This window comes from Ammospiza caudacuta, chromosome 8 (assembly GCF_027887145.1).
Source record: "Ammospiza caudacuta isolate bAmmCau1 chromosome 8, bAmmCau1.pri, whole genome shotgun sequence".
Classification (NCBI taxonomy): Eukaryota; Metazoa; Chordata; class Aves; order Passeriformes; family Passerellidae; genus Ammospiza; species Ammospiza caudacuta.
Genome location: NC_080600.1, coordinates 19276209 through 19299672, shown reverse-complemented (window position 1 = coordinate 19299672; position 23464 = coordinate 19276209). Strand labels below are relative to the sequence as shown.

The following is a 23464-nucleotide window of genomic DNA, read 5'->3' as shown; positions in this document are numbered from 1 at the left end:
ATGCAATGGGGCTAAATGCACTCAAGGTAGATCCTCTGTTGTGCTCACATCTCTCGCCTTGGAAATGCTGTTCTCCCACATTTGAGGCAACAGTTGAATTGCCAGCTTTGCAGTGGAGTCCTGGCTGAGCTGGAGATACTTGCTTGCTGTCTCTGAGGCCTTGAATGCTGTTGGTACAGAAAGTGATGTCTGCCCAGGGAAATGAGGCTAGCAAAGTGAAATCCACTGTGGCTTTTTCTTAAGCTGCAGTGAAACTTTTCTGAGGAAAATGTGTAAAACATCTTGCTGCTCCAGATGTTCTTTATCTCTCTGGAGGAGCCAGAGACAGGGAAGTGGTGGTTATCATCTGTGTGTTCATTTTCTAGTGTTTGCATATATGGCACTTACCTGCATGGCTTGATTGAAGTGACTACTTTGGCTGTCTGCAGTCTCCTTCTTGGAAGCCAGCTGAATGAGTGGGACATGGAAGTCATGCAGCAAAATTAATAATCACTGCATTTATGGTTTAAAATTTGTCACTTTAGGCACAGTTAAATTCTTGAGTGGCTTGCTCTTAAGAGCCTTTGTGAGCCTCCTTTGGGAATGGGGATGGAGACAGACCAATATTAGTTGCCTTGTCTTCCTGGAACTTGATCTCCACTTGCAACAGGAGTGTCTTTCCATTTGTGAGAACATACAGAGGGCGCCCAGTTAATCCTGGAATAGTGATGAGAATTTTGATTTACAGTCAGAGTGAGCAGGAAGCAGTAAAAGAGTAGGTTAATTCAATAATGGGGTGGTTTTGATTAGAATGAGAAAAAATAGGTGGTTTGGGTTGTATTGATGCTTTTTCCCAAATTAGATACACTTAGAGAGCTAATGCTGCTGGTTGATTGTTTGTATAATTTTGTGAGTTCTACTAATAAAATACTTTCTCAGTTTCTTTCTGTTCCTGCTTGCCGACCACATGACAATTAGTGTTCTGGAATTAGGTATTGCTATTGTAAATCAGCCAGCAAACAGTAGGAGAACTAAATGTTCTTGTAGTTTCTCTAAATATATTTGGGATAGGGAGAATGACAATTCTTCTGACTCTAATGCTTACAAAAGATGTTTGTAAAACCAGGAGACTTTTTCAGAAGATATATGTGAAATGTTTTGAAAGAAGTCCTTTTTTATGACTTTTTTTCTGTTTTGGGCAAATTCTAAGTATTTGGTCCTTTATAAAGGCAGAGTAATAGAGTTGTATTTGTGTGGCTCTTGTGTACTTTTGTCTTGGACTTGGTCTCTAGGTTTGGTATTTTTCCCTATCCTAGTTTGTCTTAGTTTATTTTGGTTTTTTTGCTTTAATAGGGATGGGGTGAATCCATAATTTGTTTTACCAAAACAATTCTAAGCTCTGTCTTCAAGTACTTTTTTCCTAGAAATTATTTTAACTCAATTTCCATACTTTTCTTAGTATGCTTAATCAGCTCCAGTATGTTAATGAGCTTATACATTGTTTTGGCAACTGATAGATTTCAATGAACAGCTTGATTATAATTTCTGCATTCAGCCTTCAGAGTTGTCACTATGATACTGCACTAAAAAATGAGAATAAAACTTGATTACACTGCTTTCTCATTACTATTGTATGAGTTTGTAACTGACTGATATATGGGAGTACAGGCTATATGAGTAGGGAAAGTAAAGAAAATGGAAGGAGACAAATGAATTCAGAAATTCCTTATTGACCTAAAAACGCTAGTGGTGATATTTCATTGAGATTGGGAACAAAGTGACAGAACTTCGGGTCCCTTAAAAATTTTCTGGATCACTTTTACAGGGACCCAGAAAAATTGAGACTTAAAAAGTGCCTGCCTTTTAATCACTTTTGTGTAAAGTATCTGCTGCTTTGTTGTATCATAGCCACTAGTGTTGAGGTAGTGACATTTTTGGTAGATTTTCAGACTCCTTTTCTCACAGATGTTTATAATCTCTGCAGAAAAACTGCCATTGAATTTAGGTTTGTCATAGAAAATGTCTTCTAGGACATTATGTACCTTCATAACATGAAAAAAGTTTGATCCCCTTTTTCCTTATAAGAAGTTGACTATTGCCAGTATTGGGCTTTTGGCTGAATACCGAGTTAGCTGATGTTCATGTTTTTCAGGGGAGCTCAGCTGAAGGTAGAGCTGGATAAAACTGCTGGAAATTCAACAGCAAAATGAGAGTAACCTGACCTGCAGTGTATGTGATACTAGTGGGTGTCCATTTTTTTTTCCTCCCAGATCATATTTATCAAATTCTGAACACAGTTCAGCTGTTACTGAGATACAGCAAAGGTTTGTGTAGTAACTGAATGTTAAATCAGCCATAGGAGGAAATCACTGAAGAGTAGTACGGAGTTCTAAGCAGTGACTGCTTGCTGTTGCTCTTTGCCAAGTTGAAGATGAACTCTGAGTAGACTTGTAGGAATTTGTGAAGAAGGAATTCAAACCTCAAGTGGTATTTCTGGCATGGGCTGGAACTGGGAGGTGCTTTTGCTTGCTGCATAAAATGCAGTTTTAATTGTTTTATTTGTTTAAGTATCTGAAAATTGAGGGTTGTGATTTACTGATATTTTCTGCAAAACATAATGTCTTTAGTTTAGCAGATACAACCATGTGGGCATAATGTTTTATGTTGTGTGACTTTACTTTCCTCTTTACTCATTCATCATGATAGGTCAGTTGAATTGCAACATACTGTGCTGTCTGGCATCCTGCTACTGTAGCAGCAGATTTCCTCCCCCGTTGAGCAAAACATTCTTTAGGCTTTCCTAATGATTCGAATGTCAGAGCTGCAGCTTTCCTAGGCATGAAGACCTATTGCTTCATTATTATAAACTCCCTCTAACCCCCTATAAACATGCCTGTGTTTCATCCTTAATGAATATGATAACACTAAAGGTCTTGAGCAATTAGTATAATTGAAAACAGATTCTGCTTTGTATTTTTATATTCCATTATTGAATCTTAGGCATAAGGATATACCCATTTTATGTCAGGGAAGTGACTGAACAGAAATGACAGGCTCATGTGAATGGCTTATTCATAGAAATTGTCTTGTAAATTCCAATGGAGTAGACAGTGCCCTGAATACATTGTTAAACTGAGAAAGCTGCTTCATATGAGAAATTCAGAAAATCACTATGTTACAAGAACTTTTGGGAAAAAAGCCTCTGCAGTATTTGTGTAATATTGTGATTAATAAAAGCATTTTTTGTTACCCTCAGGTTATATGTTGCTGTGGTAGTTCTGTAAGCCCTCTTGTCAGTACTTGATTACTTCCATAGAATTACTTCAATAACTTATTTGTAAAGGAAACTTAGTGTTATAACAAATTACTGTTTGCGCTGGATAGGACTTTTTTGGACTGTTTTCCTCACTTTAAAGAGAAAGTATGTAAGAGTTGGTTTTTTAAGTGTTTTGGGGTTTTTTCCTCTTTATGCCTAATCATTGTGCTAGAGACATCTCCATTAAGGGAACTACTGTAATGTTTTAATGAAATCGGAATGTCTTCTTTCCAGTGTAAACCTGTAATTGTTATGTCACCACTAAACAGATCCATTCAGAACTGATGACCTGGCGTTCTTGTGGCAGGTGCCACAGCGCTGCTCAGGCGTGTGGCTTGCTCTTGGGAATGCTCCCGAGGTGAGAGGTTCAGACAAGTTGCTCGTTGGTTTCACGAGAATGCAACATTTGTTGCCACAGAGAGACTTCTTACCTCAGTGTTTTTCTTTGTTGGCTGTTGTGTGCATGAAAAAGAAAAACACAGAATACTTGAATGAACATGCTTCTTATGGCCTGTAATAAGGATAGCGTTGGAATGAGGGGTAGGTAGGGAGGAAGATGGATGATTGTACTCTACAGAGACTGAGGGTTGGAATCACAGAATGCTGTCTGATGGATAGAAGCTAACATCCGGCACTGGACTCACTCTTTTTCCTGGCTAAGGATTTTGACCTCAAAGATGGGGCTCCATTGAGCCAAACAATTTTGCAGTACGGCTTGTCTGGTAGAATAGAACGTTTTTCAGATTACCAATAGAATACTGTCTGTTGGTAAATCATAATGCACACCCTCCCTATCATTTTCATTTACAAAAATGCAGTAATTTCTCAATCAGTAGAAGAAAATTAATGCTTAAAGGAGAATTACATGCAATCCAAAGAACAGAGGCCTGCATTCCTTGAAAATTGTGTGGCTTTATTTTTTTACTTTGACTAATCAGTTTCTCTACTGGTATCTCATTCCTAAAACCTTAAAAGACCTTCACGTTTTTGTGGAAGATACTATCTCATTCTCATCAATCCATCAACAGCTGAGTTGGTCTTTATTGGCAAACTTAAACATCTGAATTATAGATTCTCTGAGAGGACACAAAAAAATCCTTTATATAATAATCTCCTGTTTCTTTTGAATGACAATGTACTGTTCAAGTAAGAGTAGTTCCAGCTCAAAAGAAGTTATAATCCAGCAGGTCTCTTTGGTCCTTTGAAGGAGAGATGAGTCATAAATCCTGGTGTTAATGTGTTAATCCTGTGTATATGATATATTTGTTACATACATATCCTGTGTATATGCTGTATTTATTCTGTATCCAAACCCTGGAGCACCCATTTGTAGGCCATTTTACAATTAAGGGTTATTTTTTTGTACCTGCTCTGTAGCTTGTCCTCTTGGCTGGTGTGCCAGGGGGACAGGCAGACTTCAGTGTGTCTTTATAAGTTTTGGTGATGTCCACAGTAAAATAGTTCCCTATTTATGTTTCTCTTCCAACTACAGGTTTTGAGGCCATTTAGTGTTTGCTAGCCTTTGTTTATTATTTTTTTTAGTCTTGCAATGCTGGATGTCATTAATGGTGATAAGACCAGAATTTCATTGTGAATATCTGAGGATAATTCCATGGTTTTTCAATATTTTAAAGAGTTTTATTACTGCTAAATGTAGGCACTGTTCACGTCAGTTCGTGTAGGTTGGGCATTTTTTTGTTGAATGCAATTCATTGTGGTGCAGTTTGCCTAAAATGATGATGATTATAATTTTTTTTAAATCCTCTGTGATACTCTGTTGGTGGGTAGTATGTTGAGTGTCAGAAAGATTTCCACTAACATGCTCTGCTTGGCAGTTTTTATTTCTGACCACAAGCCAGAAGTGTAACCAGACTACAAATTTGAAGCTCTAAAGGCTTTGCTCATATTGGTAGTGTTGGCTGCAGGCTGCTTGGGATACAGACCCTTTGTAAGTGATGAGTTTCATGAACAAAGAAGATGGAATGTGGCCTAGAACTCTGCTTAACTAACTTCTTCTTGCAGAGCTTGTCAGAATTCCATGTGCCATCTCACCCTGCAGCTCCTTGCAGAACAGCCGTCCTATGGATTCCTGGTTGAACAACTATTAAAATTCTCTCTTCCAGCTGCAACTTTTTCTATAAGGCTTTCTTAACTATTTCAGTAAGGATTTTCATGGAGAAGTTTCATCTCAGAATTTTTTTGATCAGTCCTAGATATTAAACGCAACAAGGGCAGGACAGAAATACAATGGTGCCTGAGTAGGGTAAGCAATAAAGAAAGCTACTTGTGACAGTGTGTCTGTAGCTTTTCTAGAAATAGAAGTAATTCAGGGGTTCTGCAAATCTGACTGAGGCAATGTGGCTGTTTTGCAGCAGTTTCAGTCTAGAATGGCTCATTGTAGCCTTTTTCTTTCACAAGTAGTTGGAGCCTTGCAGCTGTGCAGTGAAAACTGTGCCTCACTCTATCCCAGGCAAAACCAAATGACTTCCTCTAGCTTGTGTCATACTTCATCAGTAAATTGGGTGGTGGTGCTGCATCTCACCTGTACATTTTTTAAAACTGAAACAAGCTTCTATTTTTGAAATAGATACTCCCAAAGTCTTCCATTTCCTGCTTAAGTTATTTCTCTAAGGAAGTTTTTTTCATTATCTTGGTTTTCATTTGAACTGTGGGTTAGTCTACTTGAAAGTCTGTATGGAAACCAGAAGTCATACAGGAATTTTGCTGAGTAAAGACTCCAGAGGACTTGCTTTTAGAAAAAAAAAAAAGTGCAGTACTTGTTAAGCTTGCAGGAAAAAAATGAGGGAAATATTGAATACATCAATCAAATGTTTATATATTGGGAGCTCTGTGAAATGCTGTTTGCCTCCAAATTACGTTCTTTCTACTCCGACTGAATTAAAAAGTTATTTGCAGTAACAATGATTTTTAAGGTATAATGATTTTTTTTGAAAAAATAAAATAATTGTCTGCAGTAGGGGGTTGTCAGCAATTTATTAGCTTATTTTTAAAAGGTAGATTATTTACTACTGAGTAGAAGTTGATTTATGGAAATATCTGGTCTGTTCTGGTGTGTCAAAAATGTATAATATTTTGCTTTGACTCTAGTTTTAATTGTATTTTCTTTAGGTTACTCACTCTACTGCAATTTCTGTAGAAATTCAGTATTTTCTCCAGGTTGCCCCCCTGGCCCTCTCTGTTCTATAGAATGGGTTACAACAGTGTACTAATATATAAAATTTGTTTAATTTGCATATTTTTTGAAAGTCTGTTTCTCACAGTTGCCTTATTTAGCAGATTTTTTTTTGTTAGTAATGTTGGAAATTTGACTTGTCATCTTCTGTTGCTGATGCCTCTCAACCCGTTCTTTATCTGCTCAAAGAATGGAACATTGGAGAGGCAATTGCTCTCTTCAATTGAATTTTCCCATGTTTTTGAAGGGTGGAAGAACTTGGTGAAATTTTTCAAGGACGGATGAGAGTTAGCATGCTCAGCCTCTACAGAATTAGGCTGGTTTGAAAAACCAAGCTGCTGCCAATTCACAGTTAATTTTCCCCTGCTGGCTGTAATAAATGTATCCTGAACAAATGTTTCAGGAGTTCCTGGCATTATGAGATACAAAAAGAAAACTCCCTGAAGAGCTGGAAACCTGAAATAGTTGTTTTAGGTGACAGAAAGGAGAAGGTTCATTGACATTTCAATATTGCACATAAAGACTAGCATTTGCATAGTAGTAGTCATGATGCAGGTGTTGTTTAGATTGCAATAAAAAAAAGTACATGTGTGTGGAAAAAAATAATTTAATGTTAGGATTTTTCAATTATAAATTATGACCCTTCTCTGTTAGGCAAGAAAATTTGCATGTAAAAATCCAGGGAAGACTTGTGTATTAATGTTTCAGGAGCAGTTATTTGGATAGCTCTCATTCAGCTGCTGACTGATGGGAGGTACTAACTTTACATGAGAAATCCTCATTGAAACCAGTTCACTGACTTCCTGAAGAGCAAAATGAATTCTTAATTTTTACTCTAAAAACTCATTATATCTCATAAATGCTTAGAAGAACACTCAGGACCTGTGAATTTTAAATATATTACTTCTAAGGGTGTTTTCTTCCTTGATTACTGTTACCTTGATACCCTGAGTCTGGCAAATGCTGGTTTAGGTAGTTTTCCGTTTAAATTGAATTTTGTGTGTTGTGGGGGAGTAATTGCTGCAAGTGAGAATGTGCAAGGAGTAGATGGTTTGTGTTTGTACATTCAGGGTGCTTTTTTCTTATTAGGCCTTTCATGTATTATTAAAAATGTAATGCTAAAGCTGTACTGCATTTTCCTCTGGTCACTTTGGGTCTCTGGTAGCCGTGCTTGCAGTGTGATTGTTTTTGTTTATTTTGTTGCAGCAATATTCACTACCATTTAACTCTTAATAGTGTCTGAATACATACTTTGGTTGTTTTTATTTATGTATCAGGAATTTTGCAGTTATATATGTATCATATTCTTTCTTGTGTAGTGTAACAAAACATCTTAATTTATATAGTCATTTTATTAAATAAGCTGTATTCAAAGACACTAAGAAAACACTAGGTAGATTTTTTGGTAACTTTCTATGTTCCAAATATAAAGTACATCTGTCAGTATGCACACATTATTTGTCCTGGTGTGACACAACTGTCTTTGAAAGCAGTGAAAGTGGAGGGGTCTGGCTTATTGTTTATAGCGCAGTTTGTTAATGGCTGGAGATGGGAAATGAGCATCTCACTAAATGGAAGTCTTGGTCAACCTCTGACTCTTGCCTTAAGGCTTTGAGAATAGACAATATGAAAAAAAATCTTCTTTCCAGATGGCTGAATGCTTGATGTGTCTTTATGTTTAGCTGTCATTCAAATGTGAATGCTGTGGTGATTATAAGTGTCTTCCATTTTTCTGGTTTGAAATGATCCCTTTTATGCATTGTGTGTTTAGAGATTAACTATTTGGCTTATCAATATGGATTTTACAGTAAAAAAAACCCAGCTTGATCATGTAGCAAAATCCAGGATGCTAATGTTCATAAGCAGACTTGACAGTGAGGGTCTTAGTTCCACATGCTGTGGTGCAGACCAAAGTAGTTTTGAAATAGATTGTAGTGGACTATTAACATTCTGCAAAATGTTGTTGCTTCAGTTTTGAAACATCTTATGTGTGATAAGTTTCATGCTAGTGGTTCTTGTTACTGAAAAAATACTATTCTGCAATCTGGCAAGAATAAGTTTTATGAAGGAGGCTTTGTGGAATGGAGTTTCTTTTGACTGAGAGGAAAAAAGCTAGATTTAACTTGTGAGAGGTGAGGTTGAATCATGTATTTTCATGATGCTTGAGTTCATAGTGAAAGATACAAGCTACAGTTTAATGATCAAACTCTTAAATAGTGTTGTAAGCTGAAGCAGACTTAATGGATTTTCAGGCTGTTTTTCTTGGAGTTTTCTGTGTGTTTTTGTTTTTGAACCTGAAGTCATAGTTAGTGTAAGAGATACCTTTTTAATAATGCAGCCAAAACTGCTGCAGGTTCTGTAGGAGTCCAGATCACTTACTTTGTGAGCATTAGACCAGTAAATTCTGATGTTATATTTTTTATTAACTGACATTGGCAATGTCCTTAGTAACCATTTAAATAAGTGAATGAACTGCTTCATTGTATACGCTGGTTTCCTTTTCAGGCACTGCATATGGTGATAAAATTTAGTGGAAATAGATCAAATTACTTTGCTGAAAAGCTTTCAGCATCTTGTGGCTGAACTTGTCACCAACCAGCTCTCTACCTGTTTTTTTGTGTGAGAGTTGGGAGCCAGGTCTGATCATCCCTGACTGAGCAGGGGGCTGTTACTCTGCAAGTCCTATTGACAGTGGATTGTGCCAAAATGTTCCTATAACATGCTTAGGGTTGAGCATTCTTGTGAGTAATGGCTATATTATGTCCACTTAGCTGTAGGCATTTTCAGTATATTTTTATTTTATTTCTTATTTCTGCTGGTGCTTGAGCATGGCATAGTATGTGGAGTTAATGTATGTGGGTACAGTTCTGGAGCCCAAAGAGAATGAATGAGGTAGCTGACTGAAAAGTAACTTGGCCTCATCATCAATGATGGATGGCATCAAGCTGCAAATGAAAATTAAGGTTGTAATAGCATCTCAGGATGGATGCAAAATATATGCAAGTACAGCATTTAAACAAGTTTGCTTACCAGCTGTTTTCATTTTTACTCTATTGTGGGGTTGTACTGGCTGGATTAAACTTCTGTAAGGAGGGGTTTTTTTCCATGTGGCCCCCTTGCAACCTATGGGCTGGAGAAAGTTGCTACCAAACAGTGACTGGAACATGTGCCTCGGGTGTCATTTTTCACATTTGGGCTAAATGTTGTACTTGACCTACTTAGACCTACCTGTCAGTTGTTTTGCAGTAACTTTTTGGTGCTGCCTTCTTTCTTCCTCTGAAACCTGTGAAGATGTTTGTTCCCAGCTCTTGTGATTCTGTTTTCCTGAAGACACTTAGAATACCAGAAGAAAGCAGCCCTTTGGGATAAGGGCAGGGCAAACCCTTCTGCACCCTTAATTAGTAGTATTAAATTTCAATGAAAAAGTGGATAATCTCACTCTCTTCACTGTTTTTTATCTGGCCAAAATCCCCTTCATGCGCTGAGGTTAGGCATATGGCATTTAGTGTTGATGATGTAATTGTTCTGGCATGTTCTGTGTATCAGTCAGGTGAAGGTGGAAGTTGTTCTCAGAAGCCTTGTTTGCGTTTCATCCAGTTCCATCACTTGGCTTTGGCAATATTTTTAAAGGTAGAGGTTGTTTCAGCAGTTTACCAGGTATATTTGCTTTATCTTGGAAGTGAAATACTAAAACTTACCCATGTTGTACTGTGATAATATGAATTTTATTAATACAGCACAAAATATGGCAGGTTATATAATAATCCCCACAGTGTAATATTGAACTGCTAAATATTTATATTATTTCTTAAACTTCCAGATTATTTTCTTTCAAACAATAGTCAGAACCACTGAGGCTGACTAGGCTTTATGGAGTTAGGCAGTGGTTGACTGTTAGCTGTGCCTTCAGAATGTTATTGACCCAATTGTGTTTTCTCCTGAGAAGTAAAGGGAAGAGAGAATCTGGTTCATTTAGTGTTTCACATGAGATGGAAATAGGTTACAGCATCCTCTAGTACAGATCTGCAAACCTTGCTCCAACACCTGTACGGTTAAACTCCTCTGTTTCCATCCCTGCACAACCAATTTTGAGTCTATTACTTTTCACTACCACCCTTTACAATTTTTCTTTTTTTTTTCCCCTTTTTGTTTTCATTTGTAATGAACTTACTTCTGCCTCACTTACTTACATCTTCTAATGCTTTGAAAATTTAACACTACCCTGGCTGTCTCAGCATCTTTACAGCACTGGATCTACGATTGTTCCTTATGGCTTGGTTTTGGAAGACAGTCACTGAATGTACTGTGAAAGGTCATGTGTTTTCTCTGAGTGAGCAAAGAGAGCCTTGGTCCACACTTAACTCCTCTATAAGGACACCAGTGAGCTGAGCCTGCTAGGAGGTACCATGGAGAGAGTTGATGTTGATATGGGCAGTGGTACCAGTGAGAATTAGTGGCATTTCTGAAATGGAACAGCTTTGGATGTGTGAGAAGGGAGTGGTAGTCTGACTCCTCCTACTGACACTACAAATCTGGCAGTCTTTGGCAAAATTCCTCCCCAGTCTCTGTTTGGTGATTGACTCATGCAGGAAATAGGGTGGTACTCCAGCAGAAAAGTCTTGCCATTCCTGAAAATGTGGAATTTCTGAAAATACCCAATGGTTTTCTGTGAGGAATTAAGGATATGTTCCTATAGTTTACAGCAATTATTTTCTCACTTGACCTTTATCTAAAGCTCAGTTTATGTTAAAAGTTTGACAGGATTCCAGCATGCTTGGTCTACATTGTCTAACAAGCATTTGTATTCAGTTTTGTTTAGAGTCTGGTGTTACTCAGTCACATCTTTGAAGCTCTCAGCTGCTTCTGATAAGCAGTCCTGTGTCAGCTGCAAATGCATTAATCACTTTATCAAAGAAAGGCCCAACAGTTGTAAATAAAACAATCTTAGATGGTTTCTAGATGCAGTGCTGAAGTGCTGGCTGCCCTTGGAGATGCAAATCTTTTATCATTTTTTGTTGAAGATCTGGTATCCTTCAGTGCTGAGTTTGTTACAGACTTGAATTATGTTAATTTGCAGCCAGCCTTGTTTCTATCTGTAGCTGTACTGAATGATTTGAATTTAAAGGATTATCAGTTTTTGTTGGCAGAATAACGGCATTGTTCACTCACTTAACCTGGACTTCACTTCTGAAATACGCTGCTCGTACACCCATGCCCTTCTTACTTTTTTTTCCCCCTTCTCATTTTTATGTGAAAAATGAGGTTTGAAGGAATAGCTTTATAGTTCTGTCTGCCCACTTAATGTTGAATTTTAAGAAATCATAGCTGTGGTCTTTAGCCCCCCCAGTGTTACCTTTAGGCAATCAAACAAAAAGCCAGATGCAGTGCTAATTAATTACTCACCAGGTGCCTGGAGCTGAGAAGCAGTTTGCTTATTAACATAACAATACTACTCTGAATATTGTAGATCACATTTGACATGGAGGACTTGGGATAGGAAAGGTAAGCCCTCAAATCTTGTAGGTTTATTTAGAGGTGCTTTGTTCTGGAATTTTTGTGTTAATTTGCACAAGGTTGAGTCTTCTGTGTTTCTGCATTGTTGAAGCCGTCTAATCTAATGGACTTGAAAAGCTAAAGGATATTCTTAGTTGATAACTGAAGATGAGTTTGTACTTATATTCTTACATTTGTGTAGTTGTCTTGGATTCAGTGCCTGGCATACAGTGTGCTCCACTTTTAACTGAGGCTTTGAAGGGGAGGTTTTGGCTGGTTGTTACAAGTGCAGTGTGTAGACCTCTGTCTACATGTGTATCTCCAGTTTTCTCAGTAAAGCTAAAACAGGCTTATATGGTCTTCTTAAATGTTGGAGTGTAATGTAAAGGTGGGCTATGGGATCCTCTGTTGATATATTCTCTGCATCCTGCTTTATTCGGGTAATATTCAGACAGCTATGTTCAGAGAGTGTTTTTTCATTCAGATTCAGTGTAAAATAAGAATGCTCTTATTTTTGAAGGGTTCTAGTGCTGCAAGTCAAGGACAAGTTGGAGTGTCAATTGAAATCATCTGTTTGTCAGAGTACAGATATATAAATCTTTTTAGATTCTGACAAACAGAATTCCATGATAGGGAGATTAGGAGCAGCTTTTTCTGTTTTCTTCCTCAGACTGAATATGGGAGTTAGCTTATCCTGACAGTTGAATATGCAGGGGGGAAAAATTCCTAACTCTCTCTTCATTTTCCTTTCTGATTACAGTGAAGTACCTTCTCTGCCTTGTGGAAAATGAAGACTTTATTATTAGTACATAGTCCTAGTCATTTCTCAAAACAATAATTTAAAGATGGCTAAAGGACAAGAAATCCTCTAGTTCCCTCTTTGCCAAAACTATCTCTGAGAGCCAGAAGAGACTCACTGTCCTTCCTTCTGCTGTGACCTGCAGTATACAAGTATCGAGTGACTCAAGTGGGAGGGTCCTTTTCACTGTGCTCCCCTTGTTTTTATAGCCTGTGTGAAGAACTTCCGCTGTATTCATGTTCTGTGGTTTGTCTACTGGGGTCTCAGGTCAGGATCTTTATCTTCAAGTGTAATCTGGTACATTTTTAACAGATGCAACTGTGTATATAACCTGTGTACCAGGTTCTTTGTAGCTCACATCTTGACTTGAGAGCTCTCTGTTAGATGTCTAAGCCCATCCTGCTGTAATGAGGTGGCTCTTATAACCAGTTTGAGTTATAACCTGTTTGAGTTTCTGTCTTCCCAAGGAAAACAATGTGTTAACTGTACATGAAAATGAATCAGAAGGAAAAAGTGCAAAAAGGATGAGTTTTATACCTCCAAAATGAAGTTTGGTATATGGTGGTGTGAAGAGAACAGACGAAGACAGAAAGACGTGATCATCAGTTGTTGCTGTTCTGTTTTGACTTCTAGTTATGGTGATACTTGGTCCTGTTAATTTCTCAGAGCATAATAATTTGAAGATGGCTAAAGATGAAGAAATATTCTGCGTTGCTCTGGTGACTAGGGATTGACTAATGGTATTTTGGACCATTTAGCATATCAATGATGAAGCTAGTGGTGAGCTGTACTTGTGCTGTGTTAGGCCTCATTTCAAAAACTAAAAGGAAGCTGTGCTTTTTAGTTGTTCACTGTGCCTGGGAAGAGCAAGAGATTTTTCTGCTTTTTTCAGGATTGGTAACAGATTGTTTTTGTCGCAAATTTGTGATAGTCCACTGGCTTCATGCATGAGTTGTTTGGTTGTCTGTTTTGTGCTCTTGCCATCCTTAAGGGCCAGGAAGGCAGTGTGGACCAGACTGTGCAAAAACTGTAAGTGCTCTAAGATAAACTCAATGTTTCTGACAAAGGTGAATGTTTCTCTGCTGACCTGATCTGATTAGTTCCCCTTTTGACATCAGGTTTTTAGTGCCTTCAAAGACAGAAACTTTAAAAAATTGAATATTTAAAGTGATCTTATGTAAATTATTGTGTTTTCAGAACTCCTTTTCTACTTTCTGCCATTTGGCTATATCACATCTCATCATGATTGGAAAAAAGAAGTGCTTGAGGGAAGATTACATTTTCCACAACTAGTATTAATAGATAAAATGAATGACTCTGAACAAAAATTTACTATGTGTGAAAATACATAGAATGAGATTTAATTTTTTAAATAGCTTGTTTATAGGGAATTGTTTCCTCTACTATAGTTTGAAAAGAGATCCTTCTAAATAGTAGGAGAAATTAGGATTTTTTGAAGAAAATAATCTTTATTTCACCTCATACTTGAATATTTAATTCATTCCTTTAAGAGTAAAACTTCTTCTGTGTTATCTTACTGTGTGAAGAAAACTTCCTAGCCAATCTAAAAAAATCAAAATGTGTGCTTTGGTCAGAAGCAAAGCATCATGGGAATAACAACTTAGATTGGCGTTACCTCTTGTGATCATGTTTTGGCATGAGGTTTGAAAGCTTGTTAGACCTGCTAAATTTATTGTGAAAAGGGAAGAGCTTTGTCTTCCATGTACTCACAAGTTTGATTGCTTGCAATGAACTTCTTTCTGTTCCCCATCACCCCTCCAGTTAAGGGTGAATTCCTCTCGGAAGATCCTTTCCTGTGCAGCTTTATTTTTATAGTACTTTATTTCATCTGGAGGACAGATTAGGAAGCATCCCTTACAGTCACCTTTCTAAGACTATTTCTGCTGTATGGCCTTCTGTGTTTTCTCTAGCTTTATTTCTGGATGCTTAAAAGTAGTTTCAGAGCAGACAACCTTGTCCTTTGCCCTTGCCTCAGCTTTAATTTCTGTCCTTGAGCTCACTCAGTAGAGATCTTTCTTTAATATTAATAACTTGAGAGAACGTGTGTCACTCCAGCTGGTAGAAGGCTATAAAGAAGTTTTATCTTCTCTCTAGCATCTTGCAGCATTTTCACTTCTAATACAAGCAGAGTCAGAGTGTTGGTGAAGGAGAACAATAGCACTATGAAATACATGAGGAATTTTTTTTTACTATCTCACTGTGTTGTAGCATGTTTCTCTTCCTTGTATTATCTTAAAGATTTCTGCTGCTTTTGAATTTCTAACTGGAAAGGGTTAAAAATGTGTTGGTTAATGTTATGCTATAAAGACAATGTAATTAATTAGAGGTAAGAATTTATTTTTTCAACAGTGAGACCTAAAAATATGAGCTTGTAACGTCCTCTGTTATGTGTAATGTAAACTAAACTCTGGAAGCTTCCTGAGCAATGAAACCTAAATATTACTTTGACTATTTTTTGAAGTTTGTGAAAAGGAGACCCAATTTGTACTCAGTTCCAAGTGTGTGTGTGTAAATATATGTGGGTACGATGTGTACTCATGGACATCATATAGGGAGGCTTATTCAGGTCAGGTCTGTGCCAGGAATTGCTGCATTCAGTAATGTCTGGAACGGACTTAATCTCTTGTGCAGATAGCTGTTCATCTTTGATTCTTACAGAAACTTCTTGTGGCTCCTTTTATTCCATAAAATTATGCCTGTAACCTACAATATTGTATGCAGTGATACAATTCTACATTTGTACATATGAAGAGAGTAGAAGTGGTGGTTTTTTGCCTGCTGTAAGGATGGGGTGTGATGCATATTGGGGCATTTGGTTTTTTCCTTTGCGTTTGTCTTAGGCTGTACAAGGACATCAATGCATGCATGTTATGTTGTTGCTGAGCTCTAACTGTTCGGCTCCAGATTGTGATAGTCTGTAGTGCGCAATGTTTACTTTGTGATCAGTTCTTGATTTTGGAAACTCAGTATTCATATCGCTGTAAAAACAGAGCCCCATCTCTACTGCAGTTGAAGATGACATCCCTGTTGGTGGCAGTTGAGATGAAATTTGAATAAAGTACCATTTCAGGCTTGTTTGGAGGTGGCTTAAGGCTCTTCTAATTCGGTGATAAACTTTGAGAAGGATTTTGAGATCAGGTTTGAGGCTGTGAACAATCTCATCAATATGTTCCTCTCCTAGCTGCTTTTTGTGCTCTGCTCCCCAAGCTGTGGTCTGAGAGTAACGAATACTTAGTGCTGTTTGGCTCTGTGTAATGAGGTTACACTGTGTACACTTAAAATGCTTATAGAAATCATTAAATACTACTTAATATATTGAGGTAATGCATCACATTACAATTTAGAATTGAAAAATGATAAGGGGTAGAAGACCTCTTTTACTGACCTTAACCTAAAATATCTCTTTATCAGAAAATATTTTATGATTATGGGATTTTTAGTTATACTTTTACTGTCTAAGTCGCAGAAAACAATATGACCAGAGGCCTGTCCTTCCACCAAGTTTGGCCTAACGTTTATTCCCTTGTTGTGTATGTGGAACAGACATATATGATTTCCAATTTAATGCTGTATTGCATTGGAGTCTGTTTGCTCTAGTGGAGCATTGATGTGGAGGTACTTCAGAAATATCAGCACAAGGAGCAATTTTAAGTCAGTCCTATTTCTGATTTTTTTAAGTGCATCCCATTGTTACTATATTTAATTAAAAATTCCAGTAGAGGGTTTGCTATTAATTTTATGCGTTCTGCACAGTGGAACAAAATACAGCATCAAACAATAATTAATTGTGAAATCATTAAGTGGTCGTGTTTATTTTATTGATGGTCAGCTGAAACATATTTAAACTTGTTTGGATTCTCTTGTTCATTAACAGTCAGAAATACCCAGTGTGAATTCTAACATTTATTAGCTACGTTGCTTAGGTTTCAGAAAAGGAGACTGATACTTTTCTATTGGAGTTGGGAACAAAAATAATCAAGAATGCACTCCAGCTTTCTGATACAAAAAAATGTGGATTTATTGATTTATTTAAAAAGCTAACAATAAATGAGAGTGCTTCAATTATAAATGGATTGGTTTTTCATTTGAGTGAATATGTTGACTGAAAATAAATGTGTAGAATTCTTGAACCTGTTTTAGACTATTTGAACAGTGATGGTTGTGTATTAGGTGACAACAGCTAAGTCAGAATTCTGTGACAAAATGAATGTCAAGCCCATTTTTTAAAGTTTATGTCACTTCTCTGCCTACATTGCACTTGTGCATTTGTGTGACCTGGCTTTAATTTAACATTTGGTAAATATTTGCATAGTAATTCCTCAAGTGTTCTCCCACACATAAAGGAAATGATGATAAACAGCTTTTAAGTGGCTTGATGTTAAACGCAAACATGACTTGCACCCTAAGGTAAAATGCACATCAGCGTAACTGTTCAATATTCATTTGCCAAGTGCTGTTATGAATTATACCAGTAACTTAGTCATACGTCTTCTATACGTAGATTGTTACAAGTTTGTACCTCAGCTGAATTTCTGCCTAGGGGCTATGTACTGTGCAGTAAGACAGCTTCTCCCCACTTGTGATGCTAGGGTTTTTTGGAACCATAGTTTGTTTTCATCAAGATGAACTTCCTAACAGGAGAGAATTTAGGAGCACAAATAGATTCAGGTAATCATACCTGATTGCTGCCCAGAGCTTCCAGGCTCTATTAGTGTTTTATTTTTACAAGAGTTTTTTTATTTTTCAAAACTTAAGTAATTATTTTTAAGCATGTCAAGTTTTAATGATGATGACTAAAAAGATACCATGAAGAATCATTCCTAGACACTCATTAATTAGAATACAATTTCAATCTCAAGCTAAAAAAACTTAGAGAAGTAACAATCAATCATCTAAAAAACCACCCCAAACTTGTCCTAGTATTTTAGAATACGGTTGTTAGACTTATTTTCCTTTATAATTCATAGGTTCTCAGCAAGTACCTGCTAAGTAAGTATGCTCTTAATCAATCTCTTCCCTGATCAAAAATGGGGTGTTATCCAGCATTTGCTGCTTTCAGCAGGTGAGAAGTGTTATTTTGTTGAAGCTGTCTGGCACTGACCCTTTGCACAGCCTGTCATCTCTGTTATGGGGTTCTGACTCGGACCATTCAGGAGACACTGTAGAATCAGCAAGATATTTTGCAAGGCTTTCACTCATATACTTTATGAACTATAAAGTTACTCTGTTACTTTAGAAAGGCAATCTATCTCCTGCCTAGGAGTTCTAAAACACATGGAAACCTGAAGTGTTCTTGATGCCCCTTTTGATTGTTCTATCATAGTAAATCATAAGAACCTTAAAATACAACAGTCCTTTTCCTGAGCAAGTTTCACTTTCTCTGATAATGATTCTTGGGTGTACCATGGTTATGTTTTGGACCTGTTCTACTCCTCTTGAGCTCTAAATAATGCGCAAAATGTGAGTTTGTGCTTATGCATGTGGATGCGGTGCTGTTTGGAATTTTGGATACTCAACTTTTATGTCTGCTGGTGGTTAATTGTGGAGGGATAGCATGTAAGAAAATAGTGCAGAAGGTAGTCTCACACCTGAGGAGTTGCAGCTGTACTAATCACCAAAGATTAGGAACAGGCCTGCCCTAAACAGGCCACAGCTGTGTCCAATAAGAAGATGAGTGCTGCAAAAGAGTTGCAGTTTGGTGGTGCAGTGAAGAGAGATGGAGTTTGTTGGTTGTGCTGTGAAGAAGGAGTCAGTGCTGCAAGGAGATGGCCATGAGAAATCACCAAGAAGGTATGGGAACCTTTGCAATAAGAGGACAACAGTTAATAGGTTGTTTTAAGTAATGAGTTTTCTAAAATATTAATGTTTTATTTAGTGAAGCTGTCTGGACTACTGGTGCAAGCAAAGAAAACACAGAAGAAATGGATATATAGATTTTAGTTGTTGGTTTTTTGGTCTTTCTGGTTGTTTGTTTAGTTTTTTGGTATGGATACATTGTATCCAACGCACGGCAGTGTTTGCAGTTCATTGAAAGAAGAGGAAATGTTCTCTGACTTTAAAATCTTTTTGAATGGCCAAGTGGAATTGCTGGTCAGATGAACCATTGTTACTTTTGTGACTGTGTGGATGATAACCTGGGCTATCTAGCAGTCATTACTGTTTGCTTCATCAAACATGTTTAAGAAAAGCTCCCTGTTTCCAGCATGGGTTTTTAACTTTCAGGGATGAAGTTTATATGCTAATAGAAGCCATTCACATTTTTATTTCTGAGGCAGCAAGCATTCAGTCTTGCCCTAGTCTGTGGTGGTTATTGTAACTGGAGAGTCCTTGATATCTGAAGGTTGTAGTGTGTTCATACTGTGTGTACCTGAGCCACAGTATGTGGCTAAGCTATTAAGTATTTTTGTTCAAAACAAGCTGTGAATCCTGCCCTGTTTTAGTTCTTGTATTTCAGTGTGAATTGTCATTGTTTTCTTTTAAAGAATCTTACATAGGCCACGCTTATTCCAAAAGATTGGTGAGGAATGGCATCTTCTGTTCTTTGAAACTTTTAGAGATTTTCTCTTGATATTGCCACTAATAAAAATAATTCAATTACTGTTTTTGCTGTGGCCCAAAGTAAAAGAGGGTTAAGAATTTGTTAAATTTAATGTAGTTTAGGGTGGCTGTGTGTCTTGAGCTTGTGTCCTGCCAACTTGCATCATTCTTTTGGAACAATAGGTTTTTGTGCTTGTTTTTTCTTTGTTTCTGTTTCAATGACTCATCTCTGTTGGTACAGTTACTGAATCACAAATAGAAGTGAACACTGAAAGCAAAATATTCTAATCAGCTGTGTATTTTTAAACTTCATCTATGTTCTTAATTCTTCAGCAGCGTAATAGAGCAGGTTTTAATGTATCTTCAGCCAAATAGGTTAGCCACAGAGGTTTGTCCGCTTAACAGGAGCAATTTTCAATTATGCTCTTTTAATGCTGTTAACTATTAAAAGCTTTGTGGTTGCATTAGTTAAAAGGTTCAGGAGGAACATGTGTAGCTACTGATGTGTTCTGGTTTCAGCGTATCATATTTTGTAATTTTATTGTTAGGGTCAAACTAATACTCATTTTCCAAGGTAACTGCATTAGGTAAATTGTATAATCTCAATTAAAGTGCTTATTTATTGCATAAAGGTATGTTTCTTTTCTGCCTTTTCATCTTAGAGTTTTATGGTTATGGTAAAAATACCTAAGCCCTGGGCCTAAAGATAGAAATTTGAGCTGTAATAGTTTTCCACACTTTATCACTTTGCAGAGGAAAAAACCATATTAATTGATACTCTTAAACTTTGTAATTTTGAGCATGTGATACTTAGAATGAACAAACATTTGCTATTTCACAAATGGGTGATTTCATTGCAAAATGAAATAACTGTAGTAAGAGGTAAATTAGAGATTAAATGGACATGTTACAAATTGACATACTTTTAGATGCTTAGTTGTGTGTTGTTACACAGCTGTACTGTATCTAGTTACACTTAACCCTCAGTTGCAGGTCATCAGTTGTCATCCTTTGGTTGTCCATTTCTGAAACATTTCTCAAAGCTATGTGTGTGCATGCCCCTTTCCTGGCCCTTAATTTTAGCATATTCTGGCCACTCTCCATAATATTTGATGGAGGACTCAAATATGCTTTATAATCCTAACCAGGCATGTTTTCTTTCTTCATTTGCTGTAGCAGATGCAGTGTTCATCAGTGCTGATATAGCTCAGAGTACTCACACACATCACTGTGACTCACTGAGCTGCCATGTGCTCATTAAACCACAAGAACTGGTCCTAGGAGGATAAGTCTTAACTAAGGCAGTTCAGCCATAAATACCACTTGGAAGTTGTGTACACAGGTAGCTGGTATAGTTTGGGGCAGTGGCTACAGGCTGTGTGTCTGCTCTCTCATTTTGTATTTCCTGTCAGGGAGAATTTGCTGTTGAGCCGTACACTCTGAGCCTTCTGGCTTCAGGGTCAGTGGAGTGATGGCTGAAATCCTGGTTATTGAAGGAGTTAATAACCTATGGAGAAAGCATTAGTTTTGGAGAATTAATCTGATCCCTGTTAATATGGTACACAGTATTGCATTGGAATTTGAGAGTATTTATTTCTGAAAGCAAACTGGAATTTACTTATTCATTTGCGTTTTTTTGCCACAATAGGATTATCTGCCTCAGAGAAAGAAATGATGGATGTATTTTATATGTCTAAAAATATATGGATATGCCTCCCCACAACCTGTCAGGAGGGCTGCATGCCAATCCATATATATATATATATATATACACATACATATATATGTATTTGTTTATGCTGATAATAACCAAAATATTCTATCTTTAAAGTATTGTAAAACAAAAAGAATTTTTTGTTCTTTTAAATTTACTATTCAAATTAGATAAAGATTGATAAGGAAACCAAAATATGTTTTAAAGATTTTTTTTTTTGTGTAGTGTTCTGTAGGTATTGCCTTGTTTTTCATCTGCAGTTTTCATTTGCTCTCAGTTTCAATTTTGAGCAGTGGCTCTGATCTTCTACCTCGTGATTATAGAGGGAAGTAGGTGGAAAATAAGTGGGACACACAACTGCTATGTCTGCTAGCACTGAAATCATGCAAGGGTAGGTTAAGAAGTCTTGTATCTGTCTTACAGGATCCAGCTTCCTGGGTAAATATTCACCACCTGGAGTATACAGATGGAGGAATCCTGGACCCAGATGATGTGCTGGCAGATGTTGTGGAAGACAAAGATAAGGTAAAGCTTGTATGAAAATGTTATGTGTCTTTTCAAGTAACAAATGCTGCTTTCTTATTTCTTGGATATATGGCAGGTGAAATGGATGTTAAATATTCTTAAACACGTCTGCCCATAACTGCTGTAACTCTCCCCTTTTGGAGCAGAATGGAGGAATGGGAAATATGACTCAAGCAGTGAGAAGAGAAGCCTGACAGGGTTCACTTAGGGCTTAACCTTTTAATGCAGTTCTGTGTTTCCTTTTATTTCTATATTCAAATACCATGGTGAAAAATGTGGGTTTTACAAGAATTTTTTTCTTTTTTATGCCACTTAAAAATAAATGCTGTGTAAAATGTCTTTTATAATCGCTGCCTTTGCATGGAATTAAGTTGTTGAGAATCATTCAAATGTCATGGTTGAGAGTGACAAAATGGACAAATCTTGTGATGACAAGAACAGCTCCTTGAACTGTTAAATTTTGAGAGGAGTTCCTATGATTTGCTACTGAAAGTCTGAGCAGGCCGCTGATTCATTTTAAAAGCTGTGAGTCTCTAAATTTCAATTAAAATAAGACAAATTTCTTGTCTGGGTAGTAGTAATTGCAGAGAAATCTTTTAATTTTATTTTTAATTGTCAGAAAAATTTAGTTTTAGGCAACTTATTGGCGACTTATTCAGCATAGAGAAGGAGGGGTATTATTTATAAAACTTTGCTGATTTTATCTTTCTTTTTTTCTTCCTAAAATCAGAAGAACAAAAATTAATGGCTTTAAACTGAAGATCCAAATATGGGATATGCTTGTGCTTTTAGATAAATTGCTTTGTCTATTTAAAGTGCCATATGCTTGATGACTTAAAAAATAATTTAGTATATTGCAAACAGAATTGGTAGTTTTGTATGCTGTGTTGATTCCTCAATGACTTAAAACAAAGCAGAACGTTTTATTTATGATTAATGGGATGCTGCTTCTTTGTATCTTAGAAAATTGTTTAGGGTGTACTTCAGTGTCATTTAAGGGTGGTTTGTGTGGGAATTTTTAAAAACAGTGGAACTGTATATTTTCTTTTTATCATATTTGTGTTTCTTGCTTGTCCATATTTACTGAAAGTACACTTAAAGCCCCTTAAGACTTTTTTTTAGGAGTGTTTGGAGACAAAAGGATTGAGTTCTGAAATTGAACAGCTGTGTATAAAGAATACAACCATAAGCATAAGATGTCATAAAATGAGATATTACATCAAAGAGAAATATTTTGCTGGTCTCATTAGTTAACGAAAATTAGCACGTTTACCCAGGATTTTCTCTGAAGTACTGGTAGAGGAGCTCTTGTGGAAATGTGAGCATCAATGTGCAGAACATTTGATATGCCATGTAGTTTTTAACTTGTGACCAGAGCCTGTGCTATACCTTGTCAGTGGCTGTCACTGACTGTGTAGCTGAATAAGCTTCTAGGTCACAGCTGTGGGTCTAAGCTTCCTCAGTTATGACAGTGCTAAGTGAGGCTCTGAGGCTGCCTTAGGGAAAACTCGCTGGGAAACTTGAGTCTTACTCTTTGAAGTGGTCTGGTGTGGTTTAGGAGTACAGCAAACGCCTCAATTTTTCTTCCTCTGATATCTCAATTACAGGGGATGTATCACTGTCATCTTATTTTCTTCAGAGTAGCTTGGTGAAACAGGGATAAGAGACTTGCTGAACAGAGCAGCTGCAGTGAAAAATCAGATTTTTTTGATTAAAGTAAGGGAGAATGTTTTAGGGGATCTGCTGGTCTAAGAGGTTGAAAAATTCTTTCATTTGAGAGTGGAATTGGACCATAGCATGTGTAAGGAGCTGTCCATACTACCTACTTACAAAGTTTGATATGATCTGATACCAAAGAACCAGCCCTATAAAAGGCTTACAAATAGT

General features: G+C 36.9%; 1 protein-coding gene across 2 annotated transcripts in view; it reads left to right on the top strand.

Moving 5' to 3' along the window:
* The window catches only part of PARD3B (par-3 family cell polarity regulator beta), a 387748-nt gene that overhangs the window by 3813 nt on the left and 360471 nt on the right, over positions 1–23464 (top strand). For both annotated transcript variants that reach the window (XM_058809265.1, XM_058809264.1), the window contains exon 2: positions 21476–21577. In XM_058809265.1, the coding sequence (XP_058665248.1) occupies positions 21476–21577 (102 nt within the window). The remainder of the gene's footprint in view (positions 1–21475; positions 21578–23464) is intronic.